This window comes from Hyperoodon ampullatus, assembly GCF_949752795.1.
Source record: "Hyperoodon ampullatus genome assembly, chromosome: 2".
In the NCBI taxonomy this organism is placed as follows: domain Eukaryota; kingdom Metazoa; phylum Chordata; class Mammalia; order Artiodactyla; family Ziphiidae; genus Hyperoodon; species Hyperoodon ampullatus.
This window is the reverse complement of record NC_136915.1, coordinates 25,474,480-25,493,006: the sequence shown is the minus strand read 5'-3', so window position 1 is coordinate 25,493,006 and position 18,527 is coordinate 25,474,480. Positions and strand designations below refer to the sequence as shown.

The following is an 18,527-nucleotide window of genomic DNA, read 5'->3' as shown; positions in this document are numbered from 1 at the left end:
ATTGTATATAAAATTTTACTTGTGGAATTTTACATATTTGTTTCCATAAAATTCAGGCTTGACATTTATTTATGAAATTAAAATATGAATATTGGCAGCTGACTTAAGAACTTTGATTTATTGTCAAGGGTACCACACAGATTTCTAGAGAGTTGACAAAAAGGAAACACATTGCTCTCCTGATTGTAAAATAGGACTCAGTAGTCTGGACTACCCCTTTCTTCAGGCACCTTGTCCATTTCCCTGTCCTCTGATGTTTCACACAACTCCTAACCAAACATAAGCCTAATTCATTCTGCCCTATGAAAAGGATGTTTTCATTGATTTTTTTTCTTTTTTTTTAAGTTCTTGAACTATTAGTATTTGCCATATCTCTGTACCTGCTGTTTACTTTTCCTAGAGTGAGAACTCTTCTGGATTATTGGTTAGGCATTTTCTACAAACTCCCACCTGTGCAGCCTCCCTTGAGTCTTCTATCTATATAGATTGAAGCACTCCTTCTGTTGTAAAGTCCATTAGATTCTTTGGTTCACAAACAGGAATGAATTGCCTAATATTTTGATAGGAATTAACTATTGGTTATTGATTATCTCCTGGGTACTAGGCATTGTGCCTTGCAGACATTAATTCTAATATTTCCTACAAATCTGCATGATCAGCTGTTACTCTCATTATTTTTACAGATAAAGAAATAAGAAAGTTTGGGTAAATGAAGTGTCTGCACATCTCTTCTTGCCAATATGGACAGTGTTGGTCATTTAAAATACTCATTTAATAAATATTTGATTGTCGTGTTTCTCTTTTACATTTTTTACCAAATGCTACCAAGAAAAATCTGTGCACGGGTTCTTGATTACATGTGTAACTTTTATAAGTAGCAGAGTGATATTGAAAATGATCTGATAAGAACTTTGCCTTTGAAAACATTGCAAAATGCATAAACTTTGGTAATTTTAGCCTTGGTATTGGGTTTTGCATTTTTACTTACTGGTATAGATAGATCTTTTGGAATAGATTCTTCAGAGCATTCAGAATAAGAATGATTATCAGCATCTTACTACCTATGTTTCATAAAAAGAAAAGTAGATCCTTTATCACAGTGACAGAGCTAGTATTCTGTGCGGAAATGTCAGTGTTCTTGACTAATACTCATATCCATTTAGATTGCTGTGCATTTGTGGTATTTATGAGAGGAAGAATAGAAACGGCCAAGTCAGAAGCCTCCTAAATCAAACCTGTTGATTTCATTTGGGGCCATTTGGGCCCTGATAAATGGGAATAGTGTTATAGGGTAGAGAAAATGTTCTCACATTCCATAAAGAAAGTTTAGGGTGTGTGTGTGTTTGTGTGTGTGTGTGTGTGTGTGTGTTTTGATACAGATATTATAACTTAATGCTGTGGGTAAACTACCCTTTTTTATCATATCTAAACCCCTCCTCCACTCCATCATACTCTTTTTTTCACCCACTTTTTAATTATTGTAGAGTTACTGTCTAGCTCTCATTCGCTGGAATAAAAGCTCCAGTTGGGCAGGAGCTTTGTGTGTCTTGTTCATTGCTTTATCCGCATTACCTGCCAGATGTTAGGCATTAAGTATTTGATTAATGAATGAATGATCACTTTTGTATGCTTTTGGCTTCTTATAAAGGTAATATGTTTAAACTAAGACTGGTAGAATGAAATTTCACTGTATGAAATGCTGTTAATGGATTTTTTTAATCCTAACAGCCATGCCATATAAAACCATTATCAGAAAAATGGTTTACAACCATCAGTTTTAAAGTTGATCCAACTTAAGCATGTGGTGGGTCTTAGATGTTTCCAATGAAAAGAAAGTAGTTGATTTATTTCTGTCTCCCAGGTTCTCCGTGGAGGAGCCAGCCAGCGTCCTTTGACCCCAAATCAGAACCAGCAGGGACAGCAAGCAGATCCACTAGTGGCAGCTGCAGCAGTGAATTCTGCCCTTGCTTTTGGACAAGGACTGGCTGCAGGCATGCCAGGTGAGGCTGCATTGTTGTTCCTCATCATTTGAGGGTGAAAAAGTCTGCTTATTGGGGGAGATTCAGAAGAGAATGGGCAGCACTTCTGGCTTGCTTAGGCTTGTCATCATTTGGCGACTGGCGAGGATGACATACACTTGCCCTCACTTAGACCATAGTTCGTTGATGAGAGCACCTAGTGTTCTGAGCCAGTCTCAGTCTTAAATGTTGGAGATATGTGAACCTCCACACATAACTTGGAGTATGCTATTTTCCTCTGGTGTTGATCTGTTTTCTCCCTCTGTGTTAAGAGTGGAAAGAGTGGCCAGACTGCATCAGCATCACTCCAAGACTGATGTCTTTGAATAGTATTATTAGGAAGACATTCCTAGTATTCCTTGATAGTGTCCTCCTTACATTTTTAGGATTTCTCTCGAACCAACAGTAGAGGTGCTTTGTAGCTGTCTATCTGTGATTGATATATATCCTGAATACATGTTATTCGTAGCTCACTGTCTCCTGGTCTTATTCTTTGCATGGATTGCATGTAGTCTGAGGTTATTCCTTTGAAACAGGTCCTTCTGAGACCTCAGTATAAGTTTATGGGTTCTTACTGACCATGGCACATCTCTAAATGAACCGATCTATTTATGAATTCACTGAGTTACTTGAACTTGCATCATGCATGTTGTTAATTACTAAGCATTTATGTTTTATTACGAAGTCACCTGTAATTTCTCTTATGGCTCAATAGGATTTGAAGATTCCATCTCATAGAATATGGAAAGACCCTGTTAATTGAAGCCTGTCTAGGTTTTTCCTGCTAACTTGTAGGGTATTTGTGCTTAGATTATGTGGTATGAAAGTACTTTGATTGTTGGAATCATTTGTACCTACTGTTAACTTATATAGTCAGGAAAACATAAAAAAAATTGTCAGTGTATGGTTGCTGGTGATAACTGTGGTTAGCACTTTGAAGAGCACAGGTATTCCCTGTCCCACCGAATTCCCTAACACTTGGTGGATAATACATAACACTACCCCTTATTGTGCCAGGTAGCATGTTACATCTTTCACACTCATCTTTTAATCTTAACAAGAACTTTGTGAGGCTTGTATTATTATTATCCTCATGAGGATACCCAGAGATTCAGGGTTTTACAGCTACCTTAAGTGGCGAAGCCAGGATCCCAGTGCTGAGTTTGTAACTATCTATCAATAAGATATGCTGGTGCCCAGGAGACATTTGTTAGATTCATATGTACTTATCTGTTTCATGTGTACGTAACTTAATATTCTCAGGTTATCCAGTCTTGGCTCCTGCTGCTTACTATGACCAAACCGGTGCCCTTGTGGTGAATGCAGGAGCGAGAAACGGCCTCGGAGCTCCTGTTCGACTTGTAGCTCCTGCCCCAGTCATCATTAGCTCCTCAGCCGCACAAGCAGGTGAGCTTACGTCTTAGTAGACTCACTCAGATCTAAAAGGGGCAAGGGATGATATTCTTAAACTGTGTTGAAATATACTTTGACATTCTCAGTGTAGGAATTCTACCCTGTAATTTTTCAAAGAGAGAATCAGAAGCAGCAAGTGACCTCAATAGATTCTGATTCTGTTGACAGCATGTACCAGCTGGTTAGCAGCAAGGACCTGCTCTACTGTGAGCATAGGAAGTTGGATTACTCATACAAAATGGCACTGTTGGCAGAAGTCCAAGGCTAATTTCACTTCATATCGTGAAATTCATATCGTTATTTTAAGATGATGTGGTATTTGTTTTGTTTTTGTTTTCTGCTTGAGGGGGTGGGGCAATAGGTTTTTATTTTAAGTCACATATATTATAAATTTGGGAGCAACAGTGGGGACATCTAGGGGAGAGCAACATGCTCAAGTGTCCTAGGAATTTGAGGAACTTCAGTATTTGGTTCTGGAAAAAAATGTCCTTAATGTAGATATTTGTAGAACTTGAGATTTTAGGAAGTAGTTGTATTTGAAATGAGTACTTTTTGATATCCATTTCTGTTTTAAACTATAGCCTCTTTAGAGCTGTCAATACAGTGAACTTGGCTTCGATGGTATTTTGACTTTGAATTGAAAGTAGAAATAGAAAATAGAAGCTTCAGATGAAGGGATCAAAGACAGATTTGTATAGTTCTTTACAAGGATTGTGTCTGCTTTGAAAAAATATGGCAACATTAAAAGGTTTTCAAAAGGATAACAATGTAGTTTGGAAATGTGGCCAATCTCTTTCATAGCCAAATGGTTTGCTTTCTTCTACATAGCTGTTGCAGCGGCTGCAGCTTCAGCAAATGGAGCAGCCGGTGGTCTTGCTGGAACAACAAATGGACCATTTCGCCCTTTAGGAACTCAGCAGCCTCAGCCCCAGCCCCAGCAGCAGCCCAGTAACAACCTGGCATCCAGCTCTTTCTATGGCAACAACTCTCTGAGCAGCAATTCACAGAGCAGCTCCCTCTTCTCCCAGGGCTCTGCCCAGCCTGCCAACACATCCTTGGGATTTGGAAGTAGCAGTTCTCTCGGCGCCACTCTGGGATCAGCCCTTGGAGGGTTTGGAACAGCAGGTAGAAATCAGACTGATGTGCTGTTGAAACTGAATTTTAATTATTTTTACAATCTTTATGGAACACTGACAATGCATGGAACCCTGGACAGATACCACAGGCAGATCTGGACCGAGCCCCGTGGGAACCCAGCTGTTCCACATGTGTTTGAGATAATGGACTTTTCAAGTTACACATTTGGGGCCTATTTCAGGTTTACACTCACGTTGCTACTTATTTATACTCTCAAAGTCCGTTTGTTTCAAGGATTAGAAAATCCTTGAGGATTTTTGCAGGCATTGGGAAGAATGTGGAGGGAATTATACAAATGTGGATGTTAAGAACCAAGGGAGGAGGACTTACCAAAGATCATAGGGTAGTGTACTCCACAATCTGCAGGCCTTGAAGAGTCATGAGTTTTCTCCAGTCTCTTGAGAAGAATTAAGGTGGATATTATGGAAAAGTGGGAGGAAGGAATTAAACTGAGATATTTTAAATGTTTTGATGGGAGAAAAAAGCAGGAAAGTAGTGAGGTAAACAATGGGGTAATTGCAGTGTTTGTAAAACAATGTGATCTCAAAATAGAAGGGTTTATTTGAGAGAAAGTGTCTTAAGTTGGAGCTGGGGGCTAGCAATAACTCTTGATTGAGCCCTTTGAGAAACCAGGCTTTCGTATGTAAGTCTTGGGTAGTGGGGCAGTACCCCATTCACAAATCTTTTTTCTACTCCATTTTTCTACTAGAACCTTTGGGTTGATGAAAGGCATTCTTTCTAGCCCATTTTCTTTCACCTTTCCCATAACTTATGTGGCCATCAGAGGATTTTAACCCACCCTCACCCCCATAATATGAGACACAAAAGGAAGGAAAATTTAGCATACGTGTGATGGTTTGAAAAAGAGTTTCATGTTAACCTGAGCCATGTCCTCTTTATTACTTTACCTGCCCCTAGAACTGCCACATGAACAGTTAGGCTGTCTCTGCTGACAAATTTGCGGTGGTAAGGAGTCTGGATCAAAGTGTTAGGAACAGGTCACTGGGCTTGTTCTTCGAAGAACAGGCCTGTTCTTATCTGCATTGTTTTAATTCCATTTTAGTTGCAAACTCCAACACTGGCAGTGGCTCCCGCCGTGACTCCCTGACTGGCAGCAGTGACCTTTATAAGAGGACATCGAGCAGCTTGACCCCCATTGGACACAGTTTTTATAACGGCCTTAGCTTTTCCTCCTCTCCTGGACCCGTGGGCATGCCTCTCCCTAGTCAGGGACCAGGACATTCACAGACACCACCTCCTTCCCTCTCTTCACATGGATCCTCTTCAAGCTTAAACCTGGGTAAGAACCATTACTCTAACACCACCTTGAACTCTAGAAATCTCTTGCCACTGATGACATTAGAAGTACTTTGCATAAGCAAAGGACAGTCCCTTTATCCTAAGATGTGTCCTGGGTGTTCTGTGCCTTCCTGAAGGTACCTCATGTTCTTTAGGCTGTACCTAGATAGCACAGCAGTTTGGGATTTATTCAAGTTTGGGCGCCTCCCCTGTATATTCACTTCAGCTTTAGTATGAACATCTTACGGCTACATGTGAGAATCTTTCAGTATAAACACAGTACAGATTCATTTTAAGTAAAGCTGGAAAATAGAGACAAAGAGTGTATTAACCTCGTATCACCACTGAAATATCACCACAATTAATACTTAGCCTTGTTTTTCAGACTCCCCTCCCCTCCCCCATGTATATGTTTAATATCTTACTTTCTCACATAAAGCATTTTGTTTTAAAAATTTTTGTCAGATTCTTTAAAAAAATTTGTATATACATTCTTAAACTACATAGTATGCTAATGAGTATAGATGTATATTTCCCAGTTATATGTTTAGCTTGTTATTTGTGTGGGGTTTAAAAAAATGTTACCATTTAGATCCTGGAAAATGAGGAGGGAGAAGAGGATACTAAGCAGACAGTTGTAAGAATGAAAAGAAACTTGTATTAACAATTTGGGTGGCAAATGTTTAAATCTTTCAAGAGATGGAAGATGATGGTACACACTCCCTTCCTCTAGTTATTTATCGAGTTTGGATTTTGAAGTACTGATTTATTTCTTAGATGGGGAAAGTTGAGGCATAGAAGTACAGTGACCATATAATTTATCATGCAACCCAGGATGCTTCTGAGAGTTAATGGGGTTGCTGTTAATAATTACTCTGTGATGACAGGCCTGAATCAGTACTGTCCTGGGAAATACCATGTATGACCACTTTGCTGGAAGATTCTGATTTTTAAAATCTTCTATTTATTATTATTATTTTTAAATTAAAATTTTATTTTTTAGAGCAGTTTTACGCTCATAGCAAAATTGAGGGGAGAGTACAGAGATTTCCCTTACACCCGCTGACCCACACATGCATAGCTTCTCCCATTATCAACATCCCCCACTAGAGTGGTACCTTGGTTACAATTGATGAACCTACATTGATACATCGTTATCATCCAAAGTCCATAGTTTACATGGACCTTTTTTTGTTTTTAACTGGCAAGATTAAAAGTGGCTTTCTGGACTCAGAAATGAGGACTGACTAAAAATGAATAGTGTACTTTTATTTGGAAGGACAAAGACTGGGAAATGATTATAAAAATCAAAAAAAGTCTCGAAGGGGACAGGATAATATAGTTATTATTCTAGAACTAAGAGTGCTGTCTCTGAGTTTGAGAGATGAGTTTTAAGGCAGAACTATGTATGTATGTACATAGACATGTGAGAGAGAGAGTGTATGTGTGTATCCTGAGATTTCACATGATAAGAACTGTAGTTGTAAAGCTCACCGTCTCATGTTGTATATGGACATTACTTAAGAAAAGTTGTAGGGACGTTCCAGATTGGTAAGTCCATATTGGATAGATAAGGAATAGGGTGTATTGCACAACAGTGTTTCCTTGTGACAGGATGCCTGGCTTTAAAGAATGAGGGTTAATGCAGACTTAAAAGGGGGAGATGAAAGTCCCAGTCTAGCATGTAGATGGAAGGTACTAACATTTATAAAATAGCTATTAGTGGCTACTATGAACGGTTTTGGGTGCTGTACATATCACTCTGGAAGATATGGTATTATGTCTATGATACAGAAGTGAGGAAACTGAGTTAAATATCTTGCTAGGTCTTCTCATATCTGAACGGATTTAGAGTCAAAACCTTTTTGACTCCAAAGCATGCAATGTCAGTGTATATTCTGTCACATAATGTGCTCAGGATAGCTTTTAAACCAGTGCATTATCAGATCCAGAAATCTTACCCTTTTAATTCCTTGGTTTAAACATTTGAACTGTGTCAACATATACTGAGTAGTAAACAAATTAAATCTGCAAAAAGTTTTTTGTAAAGAGCCAGATAGTAGATATTTTAGGCTTGCAGGTCAGATGGTCTATGTAGTCAGTGTTCAGCTTTGCTGTAGAAGTGTGAAAGCAGCCACAGGCAAAATGTAAAAGAATGTGCAGCTATCTTTCAATAAAACTTTATTTACAAAAATAGGTGGCAGGCCGGATTTGTCCTGTGGACTGTATCAACCTCTGAACCAAATGCTATGGCTCTTGGTGTTTGAAAATGGAGCTGGAAACATTACTTGCATGCATGGTGCCTTTCCTCTTTCCAATATGTCAACAATTTAATAAAATACTTCCTTCTCCTTAATTTACATTTCCCCTGTGGAGAAGGAACTAACTATTGGTGCGAGTTATTTCTTATTTTAATGACTCTTGCTGTCTGCCTGGTTTTATTTTTAACATACCTTACCTTAAAAATTTTTTTACTTTGTTTAAGCACTTTAGATGTATGTGTTTCCACTGGACTTACATTGCTGCATGTACCATGTTAATCATAATGCCATTCCTGAGAAACTTTGTGCCTTGATTGGTAGTGCTTTGCCTCAGCTCAGTCTGTTACCTTGAGAAAAGGGTTCATGTATGCTTTAGTCTTAACTATTACAAAGTGATCACCTCAATAAGTCTATTTACCATTTGTCACCAAGGAAATGTAACATTTCTTTACCAAATATACATTGGGCCATTCCTAATATAGCTTCTACTGTTAATACTACACTACTGCCACCGGCTGTCAGTTCTTGGATCACTAACAACCATACTAAATAAGCATTCATTCATTGTGTTCATTCATTATGTTAAACACTCAAGTAACTCTGCTCTACACAGGGAAACTTAAACTCAGCATGGTTTAATGACTTTCATGATACCCCATAGCTAGTAAGTGTTTGAGTGCACACTCCAGCCTATATCTCTGTTATCCCAGTGTGGATCTTTTCTCCGTGATATCATTTTCACACTTCCTCCCAGTAGACAGACGCGTGTTAGGGTACTCTAAAAAAACATCAGTGCCTGCATAGTTATTTTTCTCATTACTTATTCAACAATCACTTGTTGAGTGCCTACTATAGACTCTTCAATGCTTTTTTCATTACTTGTTTAAAGATCAAACTATGAATTTATTTTTGGCTGTGTTGGGTCTTTGTTGCTGCACACGGCCTTTTCTCTAGTTGCAGCAAGCGGGGGCTACTCTTCGTTGTGGTGCACGGGCTTCTCGTTGTGGCTCGTGGGCTCTAGAGAGCAGGCTCAGTAGTTGTGGCACATGGGCTTATTTGCTACGCGGCATGAGGGATCTTCCCAGACCAGGGCTCGAACCCGTGTCCCCTGCATTGGCAGGCAGATCCTTAACCACTGCACCACCAGGGAAGTCCCCAAACTTCTGTTTTTAAAAAACTTTATTGAGTTGTATCTTACATATCATGAAATTCACCCATTTCAAGTGTACAGTTCAATGATTTTTAGTAACTTTCTGTATTGTGCAATCATTAGCATAAGTCAGTTTGGTAATATTTTCATCCCCTCTGTAAGATTCCTCTTGACCATTTACAGTTAATCCCCATTCACATCCTTAGTCCCAGTCAACCACTGATCTATTTTCTGTTGTGTTTTTTTTTTTTTTTTTTGAGGGGGGAGTGGGCATGCTTGCGTGCGCTTGCAGTTCCCCAACCTGGGATCGAACCTGTGCCCCCTGCAGTGGCATCGTGGAGTTCTAACCACTGGACCGCCAGGGAATTCCCTATTTTCTGATTTTAAATTTGCCTTTTTTGGACATTTCATATAAATGCAGCCATATAGTATGTGACCTCTTTTGTTTGCCTTCTTTATCTTCAAATGTTTTTGAGATTTCATCCATGATGTAGTATGTGTCAGCAGTTTGTTCCGTTTTATTGCTGAATTGTCTTCCATTTTATGGATATACACCACGTTTTGTCTAACTACTCACAGTTGAAGGATGTTTGTTGGTTACAGTTTTTGGCTATTAGAAATAATGCTGCTGTGAACATTTGCATGCAAGTTTTTCTGTGGACACAGTTTTTCATTTCTCTAGGAGTAGAATTGCTGAATTGTATGTAAGTTTTATGTTAAACTTTTGGAGAAACTCAAACTGTTTTCCAGTTTGGTGCATCATTTACATTCCCACCAGCAATGTACAAGGGATTCCAATTTCTTTACATCCTCGCCAACATTTGTTCTTATTTTTCTTATATAATATAGCGATTCTAGGAGGCATGAAATGGTTATGTCATTGTGGTTTTAAATTTGCATTTCCCTAATGACTAATGTATAGCATCTTTTTATGTACTTATTACCATTTGTTTATCTTTGGTGAAATGTCTGCTCATATTTTTTGCCCATTTTTGGATGTGCGTTGTTTGTCATTGTTATTATGGAGTTGTAAGAGTTGTTTATATATTCTGGATATGACTCCTTTATCACATACGTGTTTTGCATATACATGTTTTCTTCTGGTCTTTCGCTTGTCTTTTTATTTTTATGTTACCCTTTTATTTTGTTCGGTTTGGTTTTCTGTTTGTTTGTTTTTGTTTGGTTTTTTTTTGGCCGCTGTGCGTGACCTGCGGGATCTTATTTCCCGAACCAGGGATCGAACCCGCACCCCCTGCAGTGACAGTGTGGAGTCTTAACCACTGGACTGCCAGGGAAGTCCCATCTTTTTGTTTTTATTTATTTATATTTTTATTTATTTATTATTTTTTTTTTTTGTGTGGCATGCGGGCCTCTCACCATTGTGGCCTCTCCCATTGCGGAGCACCGGCTCCGGACCCGCAGGCTCAGTGGCCACGGCTCACGGGCCCAGCCGCTCCGCGGCATGTGGGATCCTCCCGGACCAGGGCACGAACCCGTGTCCCCTGCATTGGCAGGCAGACTCTCAACTACTGCGCCACCAGGGAAGCCCTTTATTTTTATTTTTAGATGGTCGTTTTTGAAGTGCAGTAGTTTTAATTTTGATGAGGTCCAGTTTATCATGCTTTCTGGTATAGAAATCTTTGCCCAACTCAAGGTCTTAAAGATTTTCTCCTATGTTTTGTTCTAAAAATCTTACTGTTTTAGCTCTTAAAGTCTTTGATCTATTTTGAATTAATTTTGTGTATTGCATGTTCATCTTTTTGCATGCACCATTTTCCCCAGCAAAGTTTTGAAATTTTTAGTGTGTAGGTCTTAAATGTATTTTGTTAAACTAGTTAGTGTATATTTTATTTTTCTTGAATGGAATTCTAGTTTTGTTTTGGATTGTTTGTTGCTTGCAAGCATTTAGTTTTATCATCATGGTAGAATTCCTGTCTTCTTAAAATAAATTCTTCCTGTCCTTTAAATTCAAGGTTGTATGTGCCCTTAGTCCTTTAAGAAAAGCAAAGATCAAACAAAATGGTTTTCTCTGTCCCTGCCTGAACTGCAGTAGCTGTTTCTAATTTATTGTTCAGTAACCTGTATTAATTTCCGGTTGTTTACTAGTCATGTGTGCCCCTTGAGGCACTTCTCTGTTCTTAATGGAAATGTAGTGTTTTGTGACACCTGGTTCTCTGAAGGTGACTTGTCATCTGTAAAACTAACCATGTGAAAATTAACTTAGGATTCAGTATTACGCACTAAAGACAGTTACTCTTAGGATTATTTTCATTTAGGGCTACCTGGCTGTGATATTAGGGAGTGGATTGGGGAGAACTTATTTTATAAACATTTTGGTGAGCAGCATAGCCTCCTCCTGTAATAAATACAGAGCCAGATGTTGGGCACCTTTGGAATTTTTCTTTAAAAGGCAAAGAAGGCAGGGCTTTGCCCATTAGGCATCTACTAAATCTCTGAGTACAGAAAGCAAAACAAGATGAATGAAAACATTCCACATAGCAAGAGGATGGAATACTAGATGGCTAGGAATACTAGAAAACCCTTTGTATAAAGTAACTGAAGCACATCTTAATTTAGCATGGTATACTTTTGTCCATCCATTTACTTTTAATCTGTATGTCTTTATTTTTAAAGTGAGTTTCTTGTAGACAGCATATAGTTGGATTACATTTTTTAAAATAAATTTATTTATTTTTGGCTACGTTGGGTGTTAGTTGCTGTTCACGGGCTTTCTCTGGTTGTGGCGAGCGGGGGCTACTCTTCCTTGTGGTGTGTGGGCTTCTCATTGTGGTGGCTTCTCTTGTTGCGGAGCACAGGCTCTAGGCATGCGGGCTTCAGTAGTTGTGACACAAGGGCTCAGTAGTTGTGGCTCGTGGGCTCTAGAGCACAGGCTCAGTAGTTGTGGCTCATGGGCTTAGTTGCTATGCAGCATGTGGGATCTTCCCAGACCAGGGCTTGAACCCACATCCCCTGCATTGGCAGGTGGATTCTTAACCACTGTGCCACCAGGGAAGCCCCTGGACTACATTTTTTGATCCACTCTGACAATCTCTTTAATTGGTTCATTTAGACCATTGATATTCAAAGTGATTATTGATATAGTTGGGTTAATATTTACCATATCTGTTGTTTTCTGTGTTTTTCTTTGTTTCTGTCTTCTGCTCTTTTTCTGCCTTTTGTGGTTTTAATTGAGCATTTTATATGATTCCATTTTATTTCGTTTCTTAACCTATCAGTTATACTACTTCCTTTTTTTTTTTTTTTTTTTTTTTTTTTTTTTTTTTTTTTTTAGTGTTGCCCTAGGATCATTATACATTTACGATTAATCCAGGTCCACTTTCAAATAAGACTATACGACTTCACATGTAGTGTGAGGACCTTAAAATAACAAAATAATCGTAACCTTTTCCTCTCATCCTTTGTGTCATTGCTGTCATTCATTTCAGCTATATAAAGCAGGTGTGTGTATATATATGTATATGATAGAAACATACATAATTGAATACATTGTTGCTATTATTTGAACAAACTGTTGTCAGATCAATGAAGAATAAGGTAAATAAAATTTTTTGTTTTACTTATTCCTTTTTTGATGCTCTTCCTTTCATTATATAGATCAGTTTCTGGCTTGTATTATTTATACTTCTCTCTGAAGAACTTCTTTTGACATTTCTTGCAAGTCACATCTACTGGCAACAAATTTCATCAATTTTTGTTTGCCTGAGAAAGTCTTTATTTTTCCTTCACTTGTGAAGGATAATTTTGCAGGATACAGAATTCTAGGTTGGTGGGTTTTTTCCTCTCAAAACTTACAGTCTTCTCTTCTTGCTTGCATACTTTTTGAGGAGAGGTTGGATGTAATTCTTGTCTTTGCTCCTCTGTAGGTGGGGTGTTTTCCCCCCTGTGGCTTCTTCCAGTATTTTTTCTGTATCTTTGATTTTCTATAATTTGAAAATGATAGTTGGAGGAGTAGTTTTTTTGGTCTTTATCTTTTTTTTTTTTTTTTTTTTGTGGTACACGGGTCTCTCACTGTTGTGGCCTCTCCCGTTGCGGAGCACAGGCTCCGGACGCACAGGCTCAGCGGCCACGGCTCACGGGCCCAGCTGCTCTGCGGCATGTGGGATCTTCCCAGACTGGGGCACGAACCCGTGTCCCCTGCATCAGCAGGTGGACTCTCAACCACTGCACCACCAGGGAAGCCCTGGTCTTTATCTTGCTTGGTGTTCCCTGCAGTTCCTGGATCTGCTGTTTGGTGTCTGGCATTAGAGAAATCCTTAGTCATTATTGTTTCAGATATTCCCTCTGTTTTTCTCTCCTCCTTCTCCTTCTGGTATTCCAGTTATGTGTATGTTACACCTTTGTAGTAGTTGTCCCACAGTCCTTGGATTTTGTTTTTCCCCAGTCTTTGTTCTCTTTCCTTTTTGGTTTTTGAGGAATCTATTGATAGATCCTCTAGCTCAGAGATTCTTTCCTTATCTGTGTCCAGTTTGTTAATAAGCCCGTCAGAGGCATTCTTCATTTTGGTTATAGTGTTTTTTTGTCTCTCATATTTCTTTTTGGTTCTTTCTTAGGATTTCCATCTTTCTGCTTACATTGTCTGTCTGTTCTTGCATGCTGTCTACTTTATCCTTTAGAGCCCTTAGCATATTAATCATAATTGTTTTAAATTCCCAGTCTGATAATTTCAACATCCCTGCCATGTATGTTCCTGATGTGTGCTCTTACTCTTCAAATTTTATTTTTTGCCTTTTGATATGCCTTGCAGTTTATCTTTGATAGCCACGCCTGGTACATCGAGTGAAAGGAACTGCTGTAAGTAGGTTTTTAGTAATGTGGTGGTGAGGTGTGGAGGGAGGGAAGATGTTCTATAGACCTATGATTAGGTCTCAGTCTTTTAGTGAGCCTGTGCCTCTGGACTGTCAACTTCACAAGTGTTTCTTAGTTTTTTTCCTCCTCCCTTCAGTGGAACAGGATAGTTTGAGTAGGCTGGAGTTGTGTATTTCAGGGTCATCCACACTGAGCCTCTTAATTTGTCAGTTACAGTTCAGGTTTTCCTAGTCTGGTACTGGTTCAGGCAGTGGTGTCCACTTGAGTCCCTGGTCTCGTTAGCTGTGGTGACCTGTATGTCTGTCTCTCCAGTCTTGGGGACAGTGGTTTGCTCTGTCTTCCTCTCTCGTGGATCTAAGAAGAATTGTTGATTTTTCAGCTTTTTGCTTGTCGTTAGGGTGGAATGGTGACTTCCACGCTCCTTACATGTGGAGCGGGAAACCTGCACATACACAAAACATTTAAGGCTTTGATTTCTGTGGAAATGTTGTCATAGGACAGAGCTCTATGAAATCCACTACTGTCAAAATATTATAGAAAAACTTTGTGAAATCACTAGGAGGCTTAAGGAGCCTGCATGAAATATTCCTTTTAAAATGAGGTTAAAATTCAAACACTTTCAGGGACCATCTCCAGGGGATAGTAATTTGGGTATTAGCACATGTAGGTGTGTAAACTATAGTGAACTGGAAAACACCTTTCTGCGTATTCCCCATATAAAGGAGCTGCAGTCCACAAATAATGATGGTCTACTATTTGCCAGGTACCTTTTGAAAAACGACCAGAAAACCACATTTTTAAGCAAAAATTTACTTTAACCATTGGTTTAATGTTCAAAGAAAATTATTTGGCCTGAGCAAAATATTCCTGTTGACTGTTAGTTTGCCATTTATAATATAGTACCTGGAGAAATTTATTTTCTTTTTCAGATTTGTATACTTCCTTTCTCAATAATAAAAGCTGTGTGTGTATATGTGTGTCTGTGTATCCTGTCTGGCATCCAAAGACACCGAAGCCAAAAATCCAAACTTCAGGGCAGGTGTATAAATCTACCCAGTAGTCACTCCGGCCCTTTATGTTATGGATTAGTCAGTATGCTTTTGGCCACAGTAACAGAAAATCCCATCTAATAGTGGCTTAAACAATAAGTGCATTTGTTGGCTCGTATAACTGGAAGTTTAGGGGTAGGGAGGGCAGTGCTCAGGGTTGGTTCCTGTCATTCAGCCTTGTCATCATGGACCTGGCCACCTTCCATGTTTATTTTTTTTAAGTGAAAGAGAGTTTATTTAGAGAGATACACATTCCATAGGCAGAATGCTGTTGTCTCCTACCTTGCATGTTAATTTGGATGTTTGTCAGGCCTTTTAAGAGTTTGTTTCTCTGTTGATATGTTACTTTTCCCTAAGTGCCTTTGTTAGTGACCAGGTTCTTAACCTTTAAATTGTTTTCAGAGCTTTGTATGTTCATGCCGTTCCTTCTTCTTAACCATAACTTGCTATTATCACACTCTCCCAGTACCTGCTGACTTACCTGATTACCACCTCTTTGCCTGTTTGTCCCTTGTCTCAAGCCAGGGTAGAAAGAATTGTTTTTGAAATGGAATAAAAAGCAGCCATATGGCTATTATTCTCTTTTCTTATAAACCTCCTCTCTCCTTTCCTTAAAGAAATGTTTTCCTTTGGGTTAAGAAATATTATGGAATTTTGACAAGAAAAACAATGTCCTTTAGACCAGGGTTGACAGCCTGTTAGGAACTGGGGTGCACAGCAGGAGGTGAGTGGCGGGCAAATCTGCCGCTCCACATCCCTCCCCATCACTTGCATTACCGCCTGAACCATCCTGCCCCCACCCCCACCCCACCCCAGCCCCGTCCGTGGAAAAATTGTCTTCCACAAAACCTGTCCCTGGTGCCAAAAAGGTTGGGGACCGCTGCTTTAGAACAAGAAAATTATATAACTGAGTCTGAAAATGAGTCTCGTGTAGTTGCAAGGGCAGTGACAGATTCTGGCCATGATAATTTGGGGTTTTGTATCTTTGGACAAGCATTTCACCTCTTTGGGCCTTAATTTTCTGTTACATAAATGAGAATTAAAAACTCCCTTTCCATAATGCCAGTGAGAATTTGATAGAAAGTGGATATGAAATACTTCTAGCATAGATCCTGGCATAGGACAACTGCTCAGCAAGTAGTTTTTATTTTTATTTATCTGTTTAAACAAAATTTAACGTTGAGCCATTTCCTTTCGGTTCCACTTTTTTCATTGAGACCCAGACCTTTGAAACTGGGCCCTGGAATTCTGTGGAGAAATCCAAGCTGAGTATCTTTTTGTAGCTACCATTAAACTCCAGACCAGACGTTCATTAAAGCTCTGTAGAAGTTAACAGGCAGTTCATGTTGGGTGACTTTTCTCATGGCTCCTGAATTGTTATTTACCTACACTCTTTGTGGTTTAACTGGTATTTCTTACCTACTTTGCAAAGTAGGAATGGAGGAAAAAATAGAAAAAGGGCTTCACATCCTTTTTATAGTACAATCTAAAGTTTAAAAAGAAACCCTCTATTATAAAACAGTATATTGAAAATATATACTCATAATTTTTAAATTCTGTTTTATCTTTTGATAGGCATATCAGTCTTATCTCTGTTTTATGTGTCTCAGATTCACAATGATTATTCCCTTGTCAGCAGTCAAAGCGGCAATATCGGTAGCCTGAAAGTTGTTGCTACTGCAATCACTTCAGGCTCTGTTCCAGTAGAAGGAGTTAGATGCTGCCCATTCCTGGTGAAGAACTGGAAAACCTTCCATTTCAAAGCACACGTCCTTTTTTTTAATCCCTTATGTCTCATCCTTGGCCTTGGTTGCCTTAGTGATTTTCAGACTTCTATTTAGCGGCAAAACCATGCCTTCAAAGCTTTTTTTGGGAGGTCCACTATATAAAACAGACTAATCTGGGTACCCTAAAAAAAAAAACGTTTTTTTTTTTTTTTTAAGGGAGGGTTTCAGATGGGAGTGGGGATTATCCACTGATGGCAGGAATCTCCGCAGAGATCAGAGTGGAAAACCACTGCAGTCTCTGTGCATTTTGTCTTTTCTGATCCTGGTGCTCAGGTGCTGGTTCACACAGCAGGACCTTTCCTCATCATTTTATTTACTAAGGGCTACACTAACCATTGCTCCATTATTGCTAGCAGTCTCCTATCAGTGGTTAATAGCATTCCCCTCTCAATTTTTGTGCAAAAGTTTTCTTCCAGCTTGGTGAGTTTGTCTTATGAAAGTCATGGCACTAATAGAATTGAATCTTAACACGAAAGCAGCAGAATTGAAAAGAAATCAGAGGTGATGCAGGATTTCAAGTATAGGATGCGTTTTCCTCTCTTGAATAAAGTTCGTTAAGAATGAGTCTTGAGTTCTCCTGTTCTGTAACCAACAGGAGGACTCACAAATGGCAGTGGAAGATACATCTCTGCTGCTCCAGGCGCTGAAGCCAAGTACCGCAGCGCGAGCAGTGCCTCCAGCCTCTTCAGCCCCAGCAGCACCCTTTTTTCCTCTTCCCGTTTGCGATATGGAATGTCTGATGTCATGCCCTCTGGCAGGAGCAGGCTTTTGGAAGATTTTCGAAATAACCGGTATCCCAATTTACAACTGCGGGAGATTGCTGGGCATATAATGGAGTTTTCCCAAGACCAGCATGGGTCCAGGTGAGGACTTGGCTTTGCCACTTAAGGTAACTGAAATCTTAATGCCTTAAATTCCATGCTTCAGATAAGGTATACATTAAGTAAATTGCCATATAATAATTGAAACAAAGTTTGCTTTTTAGTATGCTTCCTGTTACTTATTCCAGAGGGATGTGGCTATGAGAGTCGCCAGATATACAAGTGATTGAGAATAGCCATTTAGTAGTCTGGATCACGTGCTGAAACAAACCTTTTTACCTTTCTGAAAGATTAGTCTGGTGTTCCTTTGTTCATGAGAACCTCCCAGAATGTCTGCAGTTTAAGAAATACAGAAACACTAACACAAAGACATGTGTACACTTTGGCTACTTTAATCGCTATTAAGAATCTTGCTCTCAGAGAGAGACTATTCAAATGCAAATTTGGATCCCTGGGCTCAGGAGTAAGATGGTGCCACCACTTTTCTTTGTTGTTCCATTCTGTAGAAGTGAGAGTCTGCACAGAGGTTAGAAGATGCTATTATAAAACACAGAGTTTAGCTTTGGTTACCCCTGCCTGTTCCAATGGACTTCACAGAAAGGGACCCTGGTCCTCAGGAAAAAGCAGATTTATGGTGACATCATCCATCCTTCTCTCTCCCTTTCTCTTTCTCTCTCTCTGGCAGTTCCACCAAAACAACTCCCAAAGAACCTACCTCCTCTTTAAGTTCTGCCAGCTTGCTACTGGGCAAGGATTTCTCATACT

General features: G+C 39.3%; 1 protein-coding gene across 9 annotated transcripts in view; it reads left to right on the top strand.

The window, feature by feature from the left end:
* The window catches only part of PUM1 (pumilio RNA binding family member 1), a gene marked incomplete at its 5' end in the record, with an annotated part of 125,949 nt that overhangs the window by 87,198 nt on the left and 20,224 nt on the right, over positions 1-18,527 (top strand). For 7 of the 9 annotated variants that reach the window (XM_079697158.1, XM_079697157.1, XM_079697156.1 and 4 more), the window contains 5 exons: positions 1,862-2,000; positions 3,282-3,425; positions 4,260-4,556; positions 5,632-5,868; positions 17,537-17,804. In XM_079697158.1, the coding sequence (XP_079553284.1) occupies positions 1,862-2,000; positions 3,282-3,425; positions 4,260-4,556; positions 5,632-5,868; positions 17,537-17,804 (1,085 nt within the window). The remainder of the gene's footprint in view (positions 1-1,861; positions 2,001-3,281; positions 3,426-4,259; positions 4,557-5,631; positions 5,869-17,536; positions 17,805-18,527) is intronic. The other 2 variants (XM_079697159.1, XM_079697154.1) reach the window with 2 other exon arrangements.